This window comes from Podarcis muralis, chromosome 2 (assembly GCF_964188315.1).
Source record: "Podarcis muralis chromosome 2, rPodMur119.hap1.1, whole genome shotgun sequence".
NCBI classification, from domain to species: domain Eukaryota; kingdom Metazoa; phylum Chordata; class Lepidosauria; order Squamata; family Lacertidae; genus Podarcis; species Podarcis muralis.
The window spans coordinates 98,278,782-98,299,788 of NC_135656.1; the positions used below are offsets into that span (position 1 = coordinate 98,278,782).

General features: G+C 44.9%; 1 protein-coding gene across 1 annotated transcript in view; it reads left to right on the forward strand.

Moving 5' to 3' along the window:
• Window positions 1-2,353: 2,353 nt before the first annotated feature.
• The window catches only part of LRIG1 (leucine rich repeats and immunoglobulin like domains 1), a 122,910-nt gene continuing 104,256 nt past the window's right edge, over window positions 2,354-21,007 (forward strand). The window contains exon 1 of the mRNA XM_028719454.2: window positions 2,354-3,459. Within this exon, the coding sequence (XP_028575287.2) occupies window positions 3,245-3,459 (215 nt within the window). The 5' untranslated portion in view covers window positions 2,354-3,244. The remainder of the gene's footprint in view (window positions 3,460-21,007) is intronic.

Here is a 21,007-nt window from a genome sequence, read left to right on the forward strand (position 1 = left end):
TAGTAGAAAAGAACCTTGTGCTGGGATCTCAGTGCTGAAATTCAGCAGGGGCAGCCCTTCAAATCAAAACACCTTTGTGCCAGGAAAAGCTGCATGCCTGTTGAGTATCTTCTTCACAGGTGGCTGTGGAGGCTACACATTCTGGTCATTCTAGGTGACCATCCTAACCCAACCTGGAACTTTCAGCCTTTGAGCTAAAAAGCCAGGCATTTGCCCATATATTAAAAACACAGATAAATAACTGCGAACGGGGCTAGCCCAAAAGCCAATAATATGTGGAGCCTGATCTGAGAAGTGAATATATTGTATAACCTAATTGTAATTTCATTGGGATTCTCTGTGTGGGCAAAAGGTTGCAGCCTGCGCATAAGTGCTTGTCAGGATCAGATGTGCAGTGGGAAATGAAAAGGAAGCTTTCTTTCCTCCAGATGGTGCTTAAGGCTGATCTGATGCCCATTGTTTGCATCCATTGCATGAATATTCTCAGGCACAGAGCCCAACACATACAGTATTGGAAAACACAAGGGGTGTTGTCTTCTCTTTAAATGCCACATAGGGATAACCCAGACCTCAATGACTACAACTCATTCTTGTTGTGACTGACCTGTGATGGAGTGTTGAGAATGTCATCTCTATAGCGTATAGCAACGACTGCCCATCTACCCAGCCATCCATCAATATCTGCTCATCAAGCCCCTGGCCTAAGTCCCACCAGTTAGGGCGTTTAGATTGGGCCTGCTGCCATAGGTACCTAGGTCATCTAGGTCTGGCCATGGCGCGACCCACTACCTGTTGGCCAAGGAGGGTGGTGCTCTTACTGACTCCATCTACAAAACAGGGCCAGCCCACTTGTTAGGCACAGCGAGGATGCTTCAGATTCTGGGTGACACGAAAGAGCAATGGACCATTAGTTACAATATGCCGAAGAAGAAGAAAAGTGTAGATACGCTACTGATTTTTCCCTCGGCCCTCACCCCCTCTAGCCCTTACTACCTTCGGAGGCGCACAGTGAAAGAGTGCGGCATAGGAGCCAACTTCTAGGGGCTAAGGGGTCTTCAAAACTTTTAAGGGGGTCGGGTCCCCCAAAGTTGATGGGCACTGCCATTGAAGTAGTGTGCTTGCGCCACGCCATGTGATCTAGTATGCAGGGCGGGGCTTACCTGCAACCCCTGAATATCTTATTCAAACCTACCCCCCCTATGATCCTGCCCTTCGAAATTAAAACACTAACCATTTGATGGCATCCTTTGATCAAATATGCGGGACAGGGCTTACCTGTCGTCCCCCTCCCAACCAATATTTTATTTAAGTTGGCACCCCTGGAATGGGGAATCAGCAGCGGGGAGCGGGTTAGGCAAGGCTAGGAAGGGATCCCAGCCATAGCTGTCAACTTTCAGATTTGAAAATAAGGGATCAGCAGCCTCACCTGTCCCGGGGACAGTCTACGGGATATCTAACAATCCGGGATAGCAGCGGGAAACGGCGCTGGAATAAGGGAATTTCCCGCAAAAAAAGAGGGAAGGTTGACATTTATGATCCCAGCCCCTTGGCCAACTGCACTCCGCTGCCGCGCAACCCTCCTCCCCTTGCGCGCTTCTGCTGAGCAACACGCGGCTCGCTCCAAAGCAGCCCCAGAGCGCGCGCCGCCCCACAGCCTTTGCTGGCTCTTAGCATCGTTGCCCTACAAGCTTTTAGCGTGCCTTAGGAGTGTGGGGCGGGGGGGGGAGCGCGGTCCTCCTACTAGCAGCCCGGCTCTTCCCACTGAAGGGCCAGGAAGGGAGATCCTCGGGCAGCAGCAGCAGCAGCAGGCGAAAGCGCGGAGAAAAGGAGCGACTCTTTCCAGCTCTCTCTCGCGCGCGCTCTTCCCCTTTAAGACGCGCGCGGCTGCTGCCGAAGCGGGAGCCTCCCGCTTTCACACCTTGGGTGGGAAAGGGAGGCGGGACCTGCTCGCTTCTGATTGACGGCCTGCCAACCTCAATGGAACGTTGTGTATCCGAAAGGCGGCGCGCGGGTGGTGGGGCGGAGAGGGGAGGGCCTCCTGTCCAATCGGGAAGCGGGCGGGCGCGCCGTGGAACGCGGGGCAGCCAATGCGGAGCGAGAGGCGGGCGGCTTGGAAGAGGAGGAGGGGGGATGGAACGTGTTGCAATGTGCCCAACGTGGGTTTGAGTCGGGGAAGCGACGCTTGCGGTGCGGTGCGGGGAGGGGGCGCTGGAAAGTGGAAGGGAAGGCGAGAAAGAGAGGGAGAGATGGTGGCTGGCAGGCTGCGGGGGCGCCCCGAGAGGATCGCGGCTGGCAGCGCTCCGTGTGGGCGCTAAGGGCTGCTGGCTCAGGGTAGGCGGGAGTGGGAGGTGTCGGGAGGGGGGAGGAGGAAGAGGAGGGGGGCGGCCAGGGAAAAAGCCCAAGAGGAGAAAGTTGCGGAGGCGGAGATAAAGCACCGCTTCCCTCCCACCCATCCATCCCGGTTCCTGGGAAAAGGTGTCTGATCCCCGGGAGAAGGAAGAGGGGAGAGCAAGGAATCGGCCCCGCTCGAGCAGCAGGCGATGCAGCCCTCCTCGCCGGCTCGCCCCTTGCAGCTCTGAGACACTTCCCGGGAAGCGGAGGCGAGGCGGAATCTGCAGCGGGGGGGAAGGAGAAGGAGGCGGAGGGACTTTTCTGGGGGACGCCGAGCCTCTTTCTTTGCAACAGCAGCAGCAGCAACAAGGCGCCCGCCTGTGGGACGGGGCGCAGGACTCTGTTATTCCCTCCCCGCGCGCCACCCCTGCCTTTTCCAGCAGCAGGATCCGGACCCTTATTTATTGCGCGAGTGGCGATCGCTGAGAAGGAAGAGGAAGACTTTTAAAGTTTGGCGCTGGTGCCAAGAGCTCGGGAGGCTCCATCCTGCCTCGCTTCCTCTCCCTCTCTCTTAGTGGCACTGAAATTCAGCTCTCTGGATGAGCCGGTTCTGGGCTGCTGGCCCCCCGACGAGCGAACTCCAGACCGGCCCTCGGAGAAACTTCAGGAGTTGCAGCTGCAGCTGCAGCCTCACTTGGAGCTGCCATGGTCTGACTAGTAAATGTCGCTGGAGGCCTAGAGACTTGGTGCAAAAGAGATCTGGGCTGAACGGCAGTGACGAGTTGTTGGCACTTCCTTGACTTTTCCTTTCTGTCTTTATTACTTTCTTCTTATTATTTTTTAGTTGGTGGGATACCACCAACTCTGCGCTTCTGGCCTCTTATTCCTACCCCCCCTCCATCCAGGATACAAAATGGCGCTGCCGGGATGGGGAAAGTGGGGGTCCCTGCTCTTTTCAGATGCCTTTTGGACCTTCTTCATCCTCTCCCAAACATTGGTGGGGTTCGGCTGCTGCTCGGAGCGGCAGGCCTGCGACGTGAACTGCACGTGTAGCGGTGATCGTGTGGACTGCAGCAACCGGGGGTTGGAAGAGGTTCCCGAGGTGCTGCCTACCTGGGCAGTATATTTGTAAGTCTCCCGCCTGCGAAGTCAAAAGTTCTGAATGGAGTATACTGCTTTCTTGTGCCTTTTATTTCTTTACTAGTCAAACCTCCCAACCTCCTTCATAGTCTTCGCTGAAGGCCAGTTCCTAACCCTTTTCTTCACTGCAGTCTGTGATTAATGTAATATTCCGTCTTCCCTTTATTGAGAGATCTAATTGTAACCGGTTGCCGAGCAACTAACTCCTGGGAGATCCCTTTGGGGGTAGAGAGTTCTCATATCCTTGTGGAAAGATCCCGGTGGGAATAGAGGCTACTCATTCCCCTTGTAGTTAGGGATGTTCTGCAGAATGAGATGTTCGGCCTTTTAAAGGGAAAGCTTCAAATTCTGATCATTTAAAGGGGTTTTTTTTGGGGGGGGGTGTTGTGTTTTTGTGTGTGAAACTTTGCCATCCAGGCTGCGGGACCTCCAGGTCCTTCTTAATTAACCAGATCAACTTTTTGGGACACCAGCCTGCAAACTTGCAGTTTTTAAAACTATTGTTGTCACTGAAGATGTTGACAGTGTTCTCACTGTGTGTTGCAAAGGTGTGGGGAAGAAGGGTTGTGTTTACTGTGTAGAAGTCCCTATATGACTCATTTTCATTTAGGCTTAGAAATGTCTGTAGTGTGGCACGGGTGCTAGCCCTTAAGAATCAGATCAGTAGTGGAGCTGAACATAAAAGTGGATGACAGGCTGAAGATTTTCAGAACTCTTTTTAAAAAAAAGAACTTTTACTGACTTACGAAGCATTTACTCTTGCCATGGAATATAAAAGAGTTTGATTTAATAGTCCCCTTCTTAGATGATTCAAACACCTATGTGGGACTTTGGAGACCTAAAGAATGGGGACTCTAAGGTTTCATTCTTAAACACAGGCGCGCGCGCGCGCGCACACACACACACACACACAGTAGCAAGTAAGGCCCTTTCAAGTAAACATTGATAGGATTTTACTGTTAAGAGTCTTTATTATGCACAAGATCAGGTAGTTAAGGCTTGCCAAGGGTGTTATAAGAGTAAAACAGATCCTCAAGAACTATGATGGTGTCTATCACCACTATGTAAATAGCTGCTGTGGTGTATTGGTGTTGGGTGTATGTGTATGATCTCAATATCTGAGATATGTGGGGGTTTTTTTAATTTAAAAATTGCCTATGTTTTCCTGCAGACATTTAGAACTAGTTCTTGAAAACTCCCCCCCCCCTTTCTTCCAGCTCTGTGTGAGATTACATATCTCATGTTTCACCTCTAATTCAGTGGTGAAAGTTGGAGGGGCTGTGAATAAAAGGTTGCTGTTTGCCTCTTCAGGACAAAGAATAATCTTACTACTTGTTCGACCCACTTCCTTGTGTTTCTAAGGAATTAATAGCTGCACCCCAAAGTGGGGAAAACTTAACATGATCAACTTTTGGAGGAAAAAAAAGAAGTCAAAATGGTTAGCAGATGTAGGCCAATCGCCCCTGGTTGCTGCACACTAGGCCCTTGTTATCTGTTAGAACAGTTTCACAAGACTCTCCTCTTATTAGTTATTAAGTGATTGAATCATGTTTTCTTCAGAATTGGGGCCCATGTGGCCAATTTGAGGTTAAGGTATTAAAATATGGATAAACAAGCCTGTGGTTGGTGCCTGACTCTTTGTGAGTTTCAATAGCACTTGCGTTCAGATCCTGATAAATCTTCACATTTGGGATTATTTCCCTTTGACTCCAGCAAAGGGAGTTTTACTTGAAACTAAATGTGTTTAAGTTTACAACCTGTGGTTTGAAACCTAATAATAGCATCACACTTTATCCAGTCAGAAAGTGGGAGTGTAGCAAAAGGTTACCTGTATATAGGTGTTATTCATAAAACGTATAGCTATATTGGTTTCTTAGATGAAAAGTATTACTGTTGCTGTTTTTAAGATGGTATCAGGAAAACTCATTCTTCCTATGTTCCAGTCGCTGCTGCATGTTGCAGGTTAAAGAGGTTTTTTTTAGCAAAGAGCAACATGAGTTAAAAGTAGACACAAGTCAAGTATGGTACTCTACTTAAATATGTTAGAGTAGTTTAACACACATTGTACGAGAAATGTCAGCGTTAGCTTTATGGAATAGGGTATGTTTAAATCTGGAATGAAACATATAGGTAGCCTCTGGACGAGAATTTGGATAAGTTCATTTTATTGGCCATCACATTATGCAGCAACCTAAACATCTGTGTATACGTATCGTGTACCCAAATATTACAAAGCGTCTGCCATTGTACATATGGAGGACTGGAATTAAAGATGGGCAATATTGTGCCATTAGGGGTTTTGTGCTGAAAGAGACCTGAAAATGCTAATAGGTTCTGTTTGTATCAGAAAAGAGAGTGGTAGCTGAGGTACTAACACCCCTATCTTCAATTCAAAGCCTTGACTAGAATTCTGTGTTTCATAGGTTGTAATGTAGGCTAAATTCTCCCTCTGAGATAGGGAAGATAAACATTCAATTGTGGTCTGCTTAGTGCTGTGTCAGTGTGAATGTTTAATTCAGATTGATGTCATTATAATTTAGCTGTCAGCCTCTGGAGTACAATTTATTTACCGCCACCATAATTATATCGCTATCTTAAGTTATTTACAACCGTGCTTTACAGACGTGTGAAACTCTGGAGTATATCATATGTTTAAACTTTGCTGCTGCAGAGCTGCAAGTTGTTGATCTTTTGAGTGTGTGAAGCACAAATGTGATTACTAGCTGATCATTACTTTACCCTAATTCCTATAATCCGCCATACTTGTTTTTTTGGAAGGATTTCACATCTGGAAACCTGCACTGTTAAGAAGCTGTTCGGTTTAGGGCAGCTCATATGCTACCATAAGAGGACATCTCAATGACACTTCTCTTGCTTGTCATATATGCCAGCTTCATTTTAACAGTAATTGCAGCACTGGTGATGATATCACCACCGATGTTGAATAATAATTTAATAATAATAATAATAATAATACTGAATGTTCATTCGATTAAGCTTTACAGTGGTAATAATTATTGTACCACATGAAGGGTGAAGCTCCTTAGATTTTGTTTCTTTCAGTATTCATACCATGTTCATAATAACTCCTATATGGGTCACAGTTAGGGACCGTACTGTAGCTGCCATGCTAAGTATCAAGAGCAATTTATAACTCTTCTGTTAATTTTCTGGATATCTGTGCAAGCTGTTGTAGCAATACCGGTCAAGAGTCCTGTAGCATCTTGAAGAGAAGACCAACTTACTGATTGAAGTTTATGCTTTTGTGGGCTAGAGTGCTCTTTGTTGAATGCACGAAACATTTAAGGAACTCTCTAGAGTCCATTCCATGCGTTTTGACAAAAGTGAACTCTAAACCCACGAAAATCCTTAGTCTTAAAAAAAAGAAAATCGTAGAATGTTGTTTCCTTGGAATAGTTGTATGTGATTTATTCTAAAACTATTGATATGTGGCTGTACTAATGCTAGTTTTGTTGCTAGAAATCTTCACTAGAAATTAGTAAATTTTGGGTCTTGGCCATTTTAGAAAATAGTGCCATGAGATCAGGTAACAAGAGCTTTAAAAAAAATTGAATTATGAAGTGTTGTGATTTCTAAGACTAAAAGACTAAGACTAAAACTGAATTGCCTGTGAAACACTAAACTGGGGTATCCAACATGGTGCTCTTCAGACGTTTTGATCTATACCTCTTTCCTGATCTTTGGCACACTGAACGGGGATGAATGGGAGCCCAGAGTACAAGCAACAAGGTGGGGGAGAGGAGGCACTACAATGGCTACCCTTAAAAATCAGTCAATATGTTTGAATTCTCTTTTCTTCTATGAAATTTCATCAGCACCTCGGCTGAGAGAAGATAAATATGATCTCTCACTTCTCTTGAGGAGAAGTTAGGACCAGAAGAAGAAGGAAAAAGTATCTTTCGTCTGTTTTGTTTCCAACTCAAGTTGAACAATTTCAGTTGTTTTAAAAGCTAGTCACTGCCAGGGGTATCGCATCCCTGAGATGGATTTTGCCATGACATTACCTTCTCTCAAATAGATTTTCGTTAGAGCTTTATTTTCCCTCTTGTTGTGGCAGATCGCAACATATCCTTGTCACCGTTCACACTTGCAAGAGACCACTTATAGACTGTTAGGAGAAACATGGTGCCTTTCTGAGCATACTTTAGAGCCTAGGAACTAGTTTCCAATACTGGTAGCAGAACTGAGCTTATTGCATGTTCTTTCTACACAATGGTCCGTTCCTGCTTTGCTTTCTTGTTTTCAGCAACCTAATTTTCGGTGCGGAAAAAGTCATTTTACTGTGTGCTGTTGCTCAACACTTGGGAGTCTGGAACCCTTGCAGATCTCTACTGATTAGAGTGTGGGCCAGATAATGCCATGGCTGCAGGTTTGAATCGATCCCTGTACAGTGGACGCTTGGGTTGTGAACGTGATCCGTGTGGGAAGCATGTTCACAACCCGCAGCGCCACATCTGCGCATGCGCGGGTTGCGATTCGCCACTCACGTGCAAAGCACGATTTAGCGCTTCTGCGCATGTGCAAGCGCCGAAACCCGGAAGTAACCCGTTCCGGTACTTCCGGGTTCAGCGCGGTGCGCAACCCGAAATCGCACAACCCAAAGCGTCTGTAACCCAAGGTGTGACTGTATGGAAGACAACTGCATATTCCTGCATTGCAGGGGATTGGATCCTTGGGGTCCCTTCCAACTCTACAGTTGGACCTGTAGATCTATGGACCTGTAGATCCTGATCTCCTTTCTGCCCCCTCCCCTGCTTCAAAATACAGGAAAACTTTTAAGCAACCAGGCCAGAGTTTCCCATCTTCAGTGCTTTCACTCCTTGTGTAAGTCGGGTGTGTGTGTGTTTAGGTCTTTGGGACAATGTTTGGATATAGGTTTCTTTAAAATCTCATGGCACGATTGGGAGAGGGGCACCCTTTCTTTTTTTGGCCATGCTTCTTAACTTTTCAAGGAGGGCCGTTCTTGAGAGCCTAAACCCTCCTGTGCAGTCCTAAGCACATCTACTACTAGGGAACAAGCACCATTAAACTTGATGGGAATTACTTCTGAGTAAACAAGCACAACGTTTCACTGTTTGAAAGTCCACACTTTGTGAATGGAAGATTGGCTTTGTTTATTTACTGAATTTCTAACCCACCCTGCCCTTCAGCTCAGGGCAGATAGCAGCAGCTTGAGATGTGTATCAGCACTATAAAATTTCCTATAAATGCAGTTAAAATGTATACAAGAAAACATCCCCATCCCTGAAAGGCTGCTAGTAATACTTTAAACAAATAGTCTCACGGCAGGCTCGTGACAGCTACAGAATTAACTTGGACGTTTTTATGTTTTGTAAATAGTAGCAAACGGTTTCAGTGTTAGTATCATATCTTATGAACTTGCTTGGTTGTTGTGGTGTTGCCAAGACCTCCTAGAGAGTTTAAGGATTGTGTGTGTGTGTGCATATTACACATATTGATTTGCCTTGTGGGGCGTGAAATATAATGCAATAACCTCTGGCACTAGCATGTGCAGGGAAATGTATTTTGTTTAAAAGAGCCTACAGGGAACTGGAACTCTGCACATGAGACTGAACTGTGTCCTCCTTTCAGTGCGGTGTGTGACAGTGGTTATATAAGATTATTTATTTGAACTCTTAACTGCTCTCTGTGTAATTTGCTTTGCACTCAAACTCCCGTGTGGTTTTGAAAAACCGAGTATCATTGTGTGTGGTTGTGGAGGAGAGGCCACAGCTCGTGTGTGTGTGTGTGTGTGTGTGTGTGTGTTGCAAGGTAGTGGAAGATCTTAAACCTAGCATGCAATCTGAGGCTCCCCACCTCCTTTTGCCTGCCCACAATTTCTTGGTGCCTGGCTTTGAAGCTCAGATAGGCAACAAAAGATATAAAACGTCTGAAGTGTGATTTACTTGAGAACATTATCCGCGGTTAAAAAAAAATGTCTGCAAGAGTATAGGAAACCGAACGCTTGCTGCCAGCAGATGCCAGGTGCAAAGTGTGGAGAACGTCAAAATGGGAATTACAGGCCTGGCAAGCCCCCCCCCCTCTCTCTTTTTAAAAAATTTAAAGCCATAAAACCCTTTCCCTTTCTCTTGCACACTTAAGGTTGATAGAATTGCTGTGAGAGTTTAACTTCTTCCCCAAAATGGAGGAAGGGAAGAGAGAGACTCAGTGGGAAAGATTTCGAAGCTGGTCCGTTGGTAGTCTGGTTGCACCTCATGGGTCTCACAACAACACTTCTGATTTTGTGCGCATAGGATTAAAACATAAGACAAGCGCCAGCCTTCCAGTCCTGTATTCTCATTCCTCATAGTGGCCAGCCAGGAGCCTCTGAGGAAGACTGCAAGCAGAATTTGTCTCCTGTTGCTGCTCCTCAGCAACAGGTCTTCAGGTCAGGTGCAGCATGCCTCTGATATCGCAGCCACCATGAATTTGTCTTTTCTGCTTTTTGAAGTTGGCTTGTGGTAGCAAATTCCTTACGTTTTAACTCAGGTTCCTTGCAAAAGAACTGCTTCCTGAATCTCCCACCATTCACATTTGCTGAATGACTCCAGTTTTTAACTAATAAAAAAACCACTCTATCCATGTTCTTGTTAGTATTATTGGGAGAGGGAGGAAAACTGCCCACTTTCTCCACACATACATTATTTTGTATGTACTTCTCCCCAACCCTGTTCACCTGCCCCTCCAAACTAAAAGTCCCTGAACACCTTTCCTCAGAAAGGAGTTGCTCCAGCCCTACCAGAATAATGGTTGCCTTTTTTCCAGCTCTACAGCATCCTGTTTTGAGAGGTGGAGACCGGAACTACATGCAGTGCTGTATTCAAAGTGTGGTTGTACCATAGATGAATATATTCAAGGCATTTAGGTGCTGGTAGCTTTATATTAGATCCTTTCCAAATGATCTTTACCATGAGAACTTTTTTCAGAACTTCCATTCACTGGGTTGAGGTTTTCTACCATGACTCCGATATATTTTTCCTGGTCAGTTGCCATAAAGCTCAGATCCCATCAGTGTATATATGTGTCCTTAGAAACAATGTGCATTGATGTATACTGGCATTGGACTGCATTTGCCATTTTAATGCCCATTTCTCCAGTTTTGGAGCCCATTGCAATTCCTTTTTCTTTTATCATCCTAAATAATTGGGTTTCATTGGCAAACGTGACTCACCCCAAACTCCATATCATTTATGGATAAGTTAACAAGCACTGGTCCTAATACAGTTGCTTGGAGAACCCCATGTCTTTCTTCCCTCTGTTAAGAGAACTGATCATGTATTCCTATCTCCGGTTTCCTGTTCTTTAACCTGTTAGTGATTCGTAAGAGGACTTGACCTCTTTTTTTTTTTTTTTGCTCAGGCAAAAGCTTTTTGAAAGTTCAGGTAAAGTCTTCTGGATCATTGTTTCCACATACTTGTTGACACATCTAAGCACTGCAAGATTAGTGAGACAAGACTTAACCTTTGCTGGGGCCATGTTGATTCTTCTTTAGCAAGGCTTATTCTTCTATATGCTTGATAATTTTCAGGCTGCCATGCTCTTACTTCCCTCCTAAATTGTCATCCAGAGCAGGAGCAAAGAAAACTGAGGCTGTCAGCCCAAATTGCTTCTCCTTTCTACCTGTTCCTTGCAAACCTCCCACCTCGATTAAATTGGCTTCTACCTAATCTCTGTTGGAGATATCAGATTGTGGCAATGTATAACAGACCCTTAAGTCCTGTTGAAAAAAATGATCCCCTGTGAAAATTTAAAGCAGTATGGATGAAATGATGTGATCCTTGTAGCTGCTGATGTTTGTGCGAGAAGTGTGTGTATACACACTCATTCATGTGTCCAGAGACATTACACCTCCGTGTTAACTGAATGCAGGTAATAAATGTTACATTCCTGAGTGTTGCTCAGCGGTCAGCTTAAAACAGACAAAATATCCCTATCCTGTTGAAGTCAGAAAACGAGATATGAGATGTCTAACTATATGCATTAAGTCATTTTCCAACTGTATACTGTAATCTCTTCAGAATTGGTGTGAGTGCATGAAAGGTGTTTATGGACTGTTTAAAAGCTCTTTGCAGATTAAAGTGGTGTGTTTTTTAGTGTAGTGAATGTGTTAACACTAAGGAGACTTGGGTTCAAATCCTTATTCAGCTGAGAAACTCACTGGGTGACCCGTTTAAACTGTTTTGAAAACAGCCAAGAGTCAGGGCAAATCAGGACTATAGATTCCACATTTCTGCTTTCTGGTGATGTCATTATTCCCCCACCCCCCACTTATTCAGAGTAGGCTGACTGAAATAAATAAGTACACTAATTTCAGTGGATCTACCAGGAATATAACACACATTGAATTTAGCCCTTTGGAAAAGCAGTATACAAATATTTAAATGAGATCTTGGGCGAGAAAGTTCTGTTCGCTCAATCACGCCCTACCTTACAGGGATGTTGTGAAGATAAAATGGTTGCAAGCAGAGGGCTGTGTATAGCAGGCATAGACAAACTCAGCCCTGCAGATGTTTTGGGACTACAACTCCCATCATCCCTGACCTCTGGTCCTGTTAGCTAGGGATGATCCCAAAACATCTGAAGGGCCGAGTTTGCCTATGCTTTGAGGGGAGGTCAGGATAAGCATGGAATATAGAAAGCAGTTAATGTATTTTTGCCTTAAAAATATAACTGTTGATTATCTGCTGACCTAAATACATTGCTAGTAAACCACTTGATAGTTTGGGTTGAAGTTTTTGTTGGTTTATATGAACACATAAAATAGAAGTACTCATTGAAATGAACAGAGCAGTCGACAACAAAGCATATCATTAAATGCTCAGCCTAAATCAGTGATCCCCAAACTTTTGCCCCCATAGACCACTTGAAAATTTATGAGGGTCTTGGCAGACCACTTAATGATTTTTCTTTTCTGCCTGTTTTAGCAAATGTAATGTGTTGCGCTAAATGCAATATGATTTTTAATTGTATTTTTATTGCTTCATTTTTTCTTCAGTGTTGAATTTAATTGTGTTGCACTATGAAATCAAACTGTAGCAGCTTCAGATAAAATATAATAAGCAAATAAAGCAATAAAAAAGACAGTCAACATGAAGTGTCGATGCCTTGGGGTTGCTGCTTCCCATCTTCAACCACAAATCCACAGACACATCACATAGACACATATCCACAGACCACAGTTTTGGAACCCCCTGGCCTAATTCATGGCTCTTTGATTCCAGCTCTCCAGTTTTTGTTTGTGTGTGTGTTTTTGGAATAAACATTTCAAGTGACACTTGCTGAACAGTTAGTGTTTTTCGGGGGGGGGCATGCTTTGTCTCTTGCAGCGGAAACAGAGTCTTGGGCGCCTTTAAAAAAGCGAACATTTTATTATTATGGCGTGGACTTCTGTGGATTACACTCTGTTAGCGGTTTCTCTTGATTAAGACGTGACATGTATTCTTGGAGATGGAGGAGCCTTCCAAAAACATTTTAAAGAACTTCTTAGTAATTAGCGGAGCTCAGGATAACTGGTGCTGCCAGGAGGTGCTTAGACAGTCTGCTTTGTGCCCCTGATGAAATACTTTTACAAGCCCTAAATTGGAAAATGTCTCTCTTTTTTGTTGCGGCGGGGTGGGGTGGGGTGGTGGACTTGAGGGAAAACAAAATGCCAAAGTTGACCCTCGTAAAGAAGTGTGTGTGTGTGTGTGTGTGTGTGTGTGTGTGTGTAGGCAGCTCACTCAAGCTTGGCCATTATGGCTTCATACCCCTAAATCCTATTCAGTATCGCTGAACAAATGGAATGGAACTGAGAATGAGCTGTAATCTCCAAAGGCCAGCTTGTTGCATAGCTCAGCATGACTGAGGGAGAGCATAAGGATTTCTGTTCTCCTCTGTACTCTCATCCCTGCTTCCCACCGAAAACATTTCCCGCCTCTTTAATTTTAGCATTGATCAGCTAACTCCCTTCAGCAGGCTCTCTGAACCTGCCGCCCTTATTGTCCGTTGTTCCATATCTGGCTCTGCTCCTATTAGAATGCCTCGGCCGTATATTCTTCTTCGTAATTTGTAGTGTTTTGCGACTCACAGGGATTCTTGCCTCTTCTCAATTGAAAGGCTTTGCAGTCTGGCCCTAAACATGTTTACTCAGGGACAGAGCCCCACTGTGTTCAAAGAGATTTGTTTCCTCAGGACATGTTCTTAAGATTGAATTTACACACCTCCGCCCCGCCTGAGGTACTAAGCTCTTCAGGACCTTTCAGACTCCCCTGCCCCCAGCATGGGGGAACTGTGTTTGTTGTTCATATGGGAGCCATTCACACAATCAGAGGCGAACATGTCTGAATTTGTGTGGTGGGCTTGGTGTGTGAGTGAGCTATGGGCTTGCCCATTATTTATTATTTTATTTATTAAAATTGTATACTTCCCATCACCCGAAGATCCCAGGGTGGTTCACAACATAAGAATACAAAACGAGAACACAAAATAGTTAATGAAGCAAACATCAACTAATAACCCCCCTCCCACAAACACATTTCAAAGGCCGTAGAACGGGGTAGGCAACTTAAGGCCAGATCCGGCCCAATCGCCTTCTAAATCCGGCCCGCGGACAGTCCAGGAATCAGCGTGTTTTTACATGAGTAGAATGTGTGCTTTTATTTAAAATGCATGTCTGGGTTATTTGTGGGGCATAGGAATTCGTTCATTTCCCCCCAAAAAATATAGTCCGGCCCACCACATGGTCTGAGGGCGGTGGACCGGCCCATAACTGAAAAAGGTTGCTGACCCCTGCCCTAGAATGTTACTGCCTGATTATAGAGAAATGTTTTTGCCTGGTGCCTTAAGATATGTAATGAAGGTACCAGGTGAGCCTCCCTGGGGAGAGCATCCATAAGTGGGGAGCCACTACAGAAAAGGCCTGTTCTCAGGTTGCCACCCTCCAGATCTCTCAGATCACAATGAAGACCCTCAGATGATGGTGTAACTCAGGCATAGGCAAACTCGGCCCTCTAGATATTTTGAGACTACAACTCCCATCATCCCTAGCTAACAGGACCAGTGGTCAGGGATGATGGGAATTGTAGTCTCAAAACATCTGGAGGGTTGAGTTTGCCTATGCCTGATGTAAGTGGACGGATGCTGCTCTTAGTTCAGTGGGGCAGCTTCTGATTTTCACAGGATTCTTTCTTCCTCAAAGTTGGGGGCTTAATTTCGCCTCTGGAGCCATGGAAGAGAGAGAGCTAGAGAGCGGACTACGGGTGAAGCTGACTTGAAGTTGCAACCAACCAAATTATTGGGTGGGACTTCCTCCCACCAGGAATCACCCCCCAAATCTGCTGTAGAAGGTTGGGGGGAATCAGCAGAGCACTGCTCACAGAAGTTGTTTAGACACAACCCTTTTTGTTTTTCCTTGGTTGCATTCAGAGAGCTTTGAATACCCCCGTGGCCTCAGATTTTAGAGGGAAGGCATGAATAGTGGGTGTAACCACCAGGGAGTAGAAGACATTACTGTTGTGTTCAACCCAAAGGCCCATTTAGTCCAGAGCATCCTGTTCTCATAGATGCCTATGGGGAGTCCACCAGCAGGACACATAACGCACAACAGTGGTCTCCTGCCTCTGATCTTCAGCTACAAATTGCTACTAATCTTCCTTTAATCTCCTGGCAGCGAAGTTTAAAAAATGGGAGGGTCCCCCCCCCCCCCCCAAGAAGGCGACACAAAGTGCTGAGAACACTAGAATTTCTGCAAATCCTCAATTTTCTGAGAGATTGCAGTGAAAACTGAGAATGGCACACTTCAGATCTTTCAGACACTGGGTTTAATTAAACAAGAATACATCAGTAACTTGTGTGAGTTAAACTTGTTCCTAGGGTGTCTGGTTTTGATTACAGCTTAAGTGTGCAGCTGTGGCTCAATAGCATACATAATAATAGGTATACATGTCACTGTTATTTGAATGAGAATGCTGATAAGTAAAACATACTCAGCAGTATTCCTTTCATGGTAGCCAAACGATACCTTACTAGGTATAGTGTTGCACCCACATTTATGTGCTTGTGAAAATTTGTATAAATGCAAATTTCAAGTCGTAAGGTTGTATTCGACATTGTCTGTGAGCCGAGGGGACAGGCTTCTGCTTTCCTTTGCCCCTATCCTGCTCCTCTGTGTGCCTTCAAAATCTTCTCCTGGTGTGTTGGGTGTCTCTGGAGCCAATTTGCAGGGCACATGGGGGGGGGGGCTGCAGGGGGAGATGAGAGGAAACTGAAGTCCCATTGTGTGAGCAGATGTTCACTCACGCAGCATTGAATTCCTCCCATGGCACTTTTAAGTCTTTATTTTAGTTTTCTGTGTGAGAGCCTTTCCCCCCTCCTCAAAACCTGTTTGCCATTCAGGAGTTGTCCCATATTATGCCCTTTATCTTAGCTTCCCCAGTGGTGATAACCTGTGACACTTCCTGTCATTGCTTTCTAACTACTACCTTTTTGAGTTTTATCAGTGTTTGTTTCAATTGTTGCAAGCCACCTTGAGTCATAGTTCTGGGGGGAAAGGTGGGATTATATTATTATTATTATTATTATTATTATTATTATTATTATTATTATCCAGGGATTGTTAGTGTGGGAGGGAACCACCGAAGCCATCTGAGGAGGCTTAATAAATGGAGTTCTCCAGAAGACCCTAGAACATTTCTTGAAAACAGAGTGTATTTCCATTCAAAATGTGCAAAGGCATGCCATTTGGGTTATTAGATGTGTTCCTTCTGGGCAAAGTCCAATTGTACATGTGCCTCCTTCACTTTGTATTTAAATCACGCTTTTGTAAATTCAGCTTTCTTAACGCTGAGGCCAAAAGCCATTTCTTTTATCCGTGTATATGCGCTCCATCAGCACTGATACACATTTTTCAACTGCACCTTTTGTTTTGATTTGCTGGCTGGCTTGTCATTGGAGTGCAAATGGGGGGAGATGATTTTCAAAAGTTTCCCCTTGTTAGGATGCTGATTCTCTTCTCTGTAGATTATCAGCAATTTTGCTGTTTCAATTTTGTTGTCTCAGTTTGTGGTGCTGCCTGATAACTTCTTGTTGGTGCTTTCTGAAGGGCTTCAGGACCCCAGAGTTTAAGCCTCAGGACCCTCCCTTCCTCTTGAGAAGCTGTTTGCGGTCTTTAATTGCCCTGCTTGGCTTTCCCTCCCCATGGTGACAGCAATTTGAAGCGCAAGGGCTGGCATACAATGGGAGCCACCTTTCAATAGAATTGTGTTAATAGTCAGAACCACTTACAAAGGGGGGAAAGTTTGAATGAATGGGCTTGGGGGGGGGGTAGAGAGAGTGTTGGGGGAGGGGCAGTAGGGAACATTTGCAGGGGTAGGAAAAACAACCTTCTCTGAAGAAGTGTGCATGCACACAAAAGCTCATACCAATAACAAACTTAGTTGGTCTCTAAGGTGCTACTGGAAGGAATTTTTAATTTTGTTTCAACCTTCTATGTAGGCAGCTAAGATATGAATCCTCTTTGCACTTCTGACACAATCCACAGTATTTCTTGTACACGCAGTTCTTGCAGATTAGTTAGGTTCAACATGTGGTCAGTATTCCTAAATATATCTTTTTTATTAAAAAAAAGTTCTTTGTATCCCAGGGGGCCCCTCCCAAGTGGCTCAAGGCACTATGGGTGGTTCTCTTCTCCCCATTTTATCCCCATAACCACCTTGTTGAGAGACACTGCTGGACCAGGGTCACCCAGTGAGTTTCATGGCTGAGTGGAGATTCGAACCCTGGTCTTGCAAGTCTTAGTTCGGTGCTCAAACCACTACGCCACACTGGCTGCCATCCCAGTTGAATGTCCTTATGCCATACTTTTGGCTAGAAGAAATACCTGATTTTAGCCATGACGGCCTAAATCAGAGCTTTCCAAACTTTTCACGTTGGTGGCACACTTTTTATAGACATACATCGTTTCGCAACACAGTAATTCAGTTTCACCAGCAAGCCAGGTGTTAAACTAAACCCTTTCCAGCCCCGGGAAGAGTGCAGGGACCGTTCGTGCGACACACCTACACACTGCAGCTGACACACTTGACGTGTCGTGACGCACAATTTTGAAAGCTTTGGTCTAAATTGTGTTGGCTGGTTGGAATTTGACTCGTGTAATGCTACTTTGGCTTCTCTTCTCTTCTGCGCCTCTTCCCAATTGGCCTCCCAGAGTTAAGTTCTGAAGGCATGTGGGAAGTGTGCAGCGGAAGAGGGAAAAGTCCTATACAACCCTGTTCCCTCCAGGACTGGAGTCAGTATGCTTCTCAGTACCAGTTCCTGGGGATTACAAGTGAGGTACTAGCGCTGTTGTGACCATTATGCGCTGTTTGTGGGCTTCCCATAGGCATCTGGCTGGCCATTATGAGAACATCAGGCTTGTCTAGGTGGGCTTTTGGACTAGCCCAGCAGAGCTCTTCTTAGGCCTTGGAAGTATTAAAAGTACCCAGTCTAAAAACCGAAGGAGCTGCTGCGGTGCTTGCTTTTCTCTTCCTCCCCAGTTCTGCTTTCCTTTTGTGACATGACCATGGGTTGGAACTGTATTACCATTCAGTATACGTACAGTGTGTAGGCTGTATCGAACGAAACAAAACCAAATTCATTGTAACCATGAATCAGCAAAAAAACACACAACCCAAATAGGTCATTTGTACAGTGTTGTTGGAAACCACCAGTGAGAGGTGAAAGCATTGCCTGTTTCTGTTTTATTAGGAATGGTAGTGATGCGCTATTGGTTGCCACACATGTTATATCCTACGGTGCTTTATCTAACAGCAGTGTGCAACCGATACCTTCTGTTTAATAGAAATAGCCTTCCATGCACAGTGCTCCGCCATGGATTGATACTTCACCATAGATTGAGATTATGTGCAACTCCTGCCCGTGTTGCAGTTCCTGTGAAAATGTTGTATTTAAGGTCTGCGACTGAAAGGTCCAAGACCTCTCATTCGGTGGTCGAAAATCTAGGCGCATTTTGCGACAGGGAATTTCATTAGTGTGAGCAGTTTCTGACCTCTGGGTGCAGTACTGCGCCTGAGATTTCAGATTAAAACTGCAGAGTAGAAGGAAAGGGGGACATTTTTCTTCCTCCCCACTTCTGGCTACTCTCTGAAGACTGGAGAAGAGACCCTCTTAAGAATATTCAGGGGGTGGACAGGGGAAGGACTAGACCAGGGGTCAGCAAACTTTTTCAGCAGGGGGCTGGTCCACTGTCCCTCAGACCTTGTGGGGGGCTGGACTAATTTTTTTTTTGGGGGGGGGATGAACAAATTCCTATGCCCCACAAATAATCTGGAGATACATTTTAAATAAAAGTACACATTCTACTCATGTAAAAACACCAGGCAAGCCCCACAAATAACCCAGAGATGCATTTTAAATAAAAGGACACATTCTACTCATGTAAAAACACGCTGATTCCCGGACTGTCCGCGGGCCGGATTTAGAAGGCAATTGGGCTGGATTCGGCCCCCGGGCCTTAGTTTGCCTACCCATGGACTAGACCATGTGAAAAATGAGCATAATATTTTAGCTGCAGTTCATTCATTTTCAGCTTTGTATTTTTGTTATAGAAATGCACGCCTAGACATTTCGTTGTTGCGCCCACAACCTAGGTTTAAGGTGCCATTTAGCTCCTAGCTTTCATATCTCAGTTACTAGCACTGCTCTCATTTATTTTTAGCAATCTCCATCATCATGAGTTTATCTCTTTGATGTTGCTTACAGAGTAACGTGAGAGAGGAAGAGAGGGTGGGTTCTTGCCCCCAAGTGATTTGAGGTCTAAATTTGACAGAGGGTGAACAGAACTTGGGGGTGGTGGTGCCAGAGGCAAGGGATAAATGTTTACTCATTGACAAACTAGCACTGTTTGCTCAAATTGTAAAAGCTAATACAGTAATTGCTATCGCCATGTGAAAATCTTGGTCATCTGAATCCTTTCTGGAATTGGCATGTCGCCAACCAGCACCTCCACAGTCCCTCTAGCACAGTGGTGGCCAAACTTGGCCCTCCAGCTGTTGTTGGACTACAACTCCCATCATCCCTAGCTATCAGGACCAGTGGTCAGGGATGATGGGAGTTGTAGTCCCAAAACAGCTGGAGGGCCTAGTTGGGCCATCACTGCGAAACCTTCGATCCGTCAGATGTTGCTGGACTACAACGCCCATCATTCCTGACCATTGACTCTGCTGACTGGGGTTGATGGGGGGTAGAAGGTGATAAACATTTGTAGGGCTGTGGGTTAGCACCTGTTCAGGGAAGTTTTTAATGTGTGACATTTTAATGTATTTTTAATCTTTGATGGAAGCCGCCCAGAGTGGCTGGGGAAACCCAGCCAGATGGGTGGAGTACAAATAATAAATTATTATTATTATTATTATTATTATTATTATTATTATTATTATTAGCCGTCCCTATTCTAAGGCAGTTTTCCCCCAACCTGGTGACCCCCAGATACTTTGGACTTCAATTCCCATCATCCCAAGCCAGTATACTCAGTGGTTGGGGAAAATGGGGTTTGTAGTCCAAAATATATTGGGGGAACCTGGTTGGGAAATGCTGCTTTATGGAGAAATAAGAAAAACAAAACAGCATTTGTCTTATGGGCCTATTGTGGTCAGGCTTGCAATCTACCCATGCCATCACAGTGTGGGGGTTGGATTTGTGCAGGGTCTGAATATTGCTAAAAACCTTTGTAGCTTATCTTGGTTTTATCAGTGAACTTTTTTGGGTGGAGTGGGTAGCCATCGTGGTGCCACCAGGATGTTTTAGACTGCAACTCCTATAACCTCTGACCATGCTGGCTGAGGCTGATGAGAGTTGTGGTCTACAATGTGTTGGCTTCGCCTTATCTAGCTAGCCTTACATATTGCATAGGTAAGAGGTCCTCTTGCAGGAAATGGGGCCAAAAGCAAAGTTGTTGGTGTAATCTAGGAATTAGAGGAGGGTAGTGAAACTTGTCGCCAGCCGTTGTAAAACGGAGGAGTTGTTCTCTGTTGTGATAAAACACTGAACTTTAAACGGAACGGGTCTATTTTTGAATGAGCCACTTCAGATAAAATGCAAATCAAGCTTCTTTGCTGGCCCATGGTGTACTAAACGAAACCTACGGTTCAGTGATGGGAAGAAAGTGGCCCGTTATTAATTGCTAATGGATCTTACGTTGTTCTGCTGAACAATGGTAAAAAAAAATATTTAATGCCTGTTTGTGGCCATGTCCTTCAAACTGGTCACCACCTTGTACAAGCAAAGAGAAGAACAGTTTGTGCCCCAAGCAATTTACTCCAACGCAAGATGTAGTATTGAAAACTGAGCAAGATTCATGGTTGCAGTGGCTTACGAGCATTCTGTTGGGCTATGAAAGCAGTGCATATTGAAATCAGTGTCTAGCATATTGCACCTTGACTGAGGAGAGGACTGGGTTCAAATTACAGTTTTAACCATAAACTCACTGTTGGCTACCCATGTTACAGAGGTTTGAGGATAAATGAGAGCAATGAAATTGCTG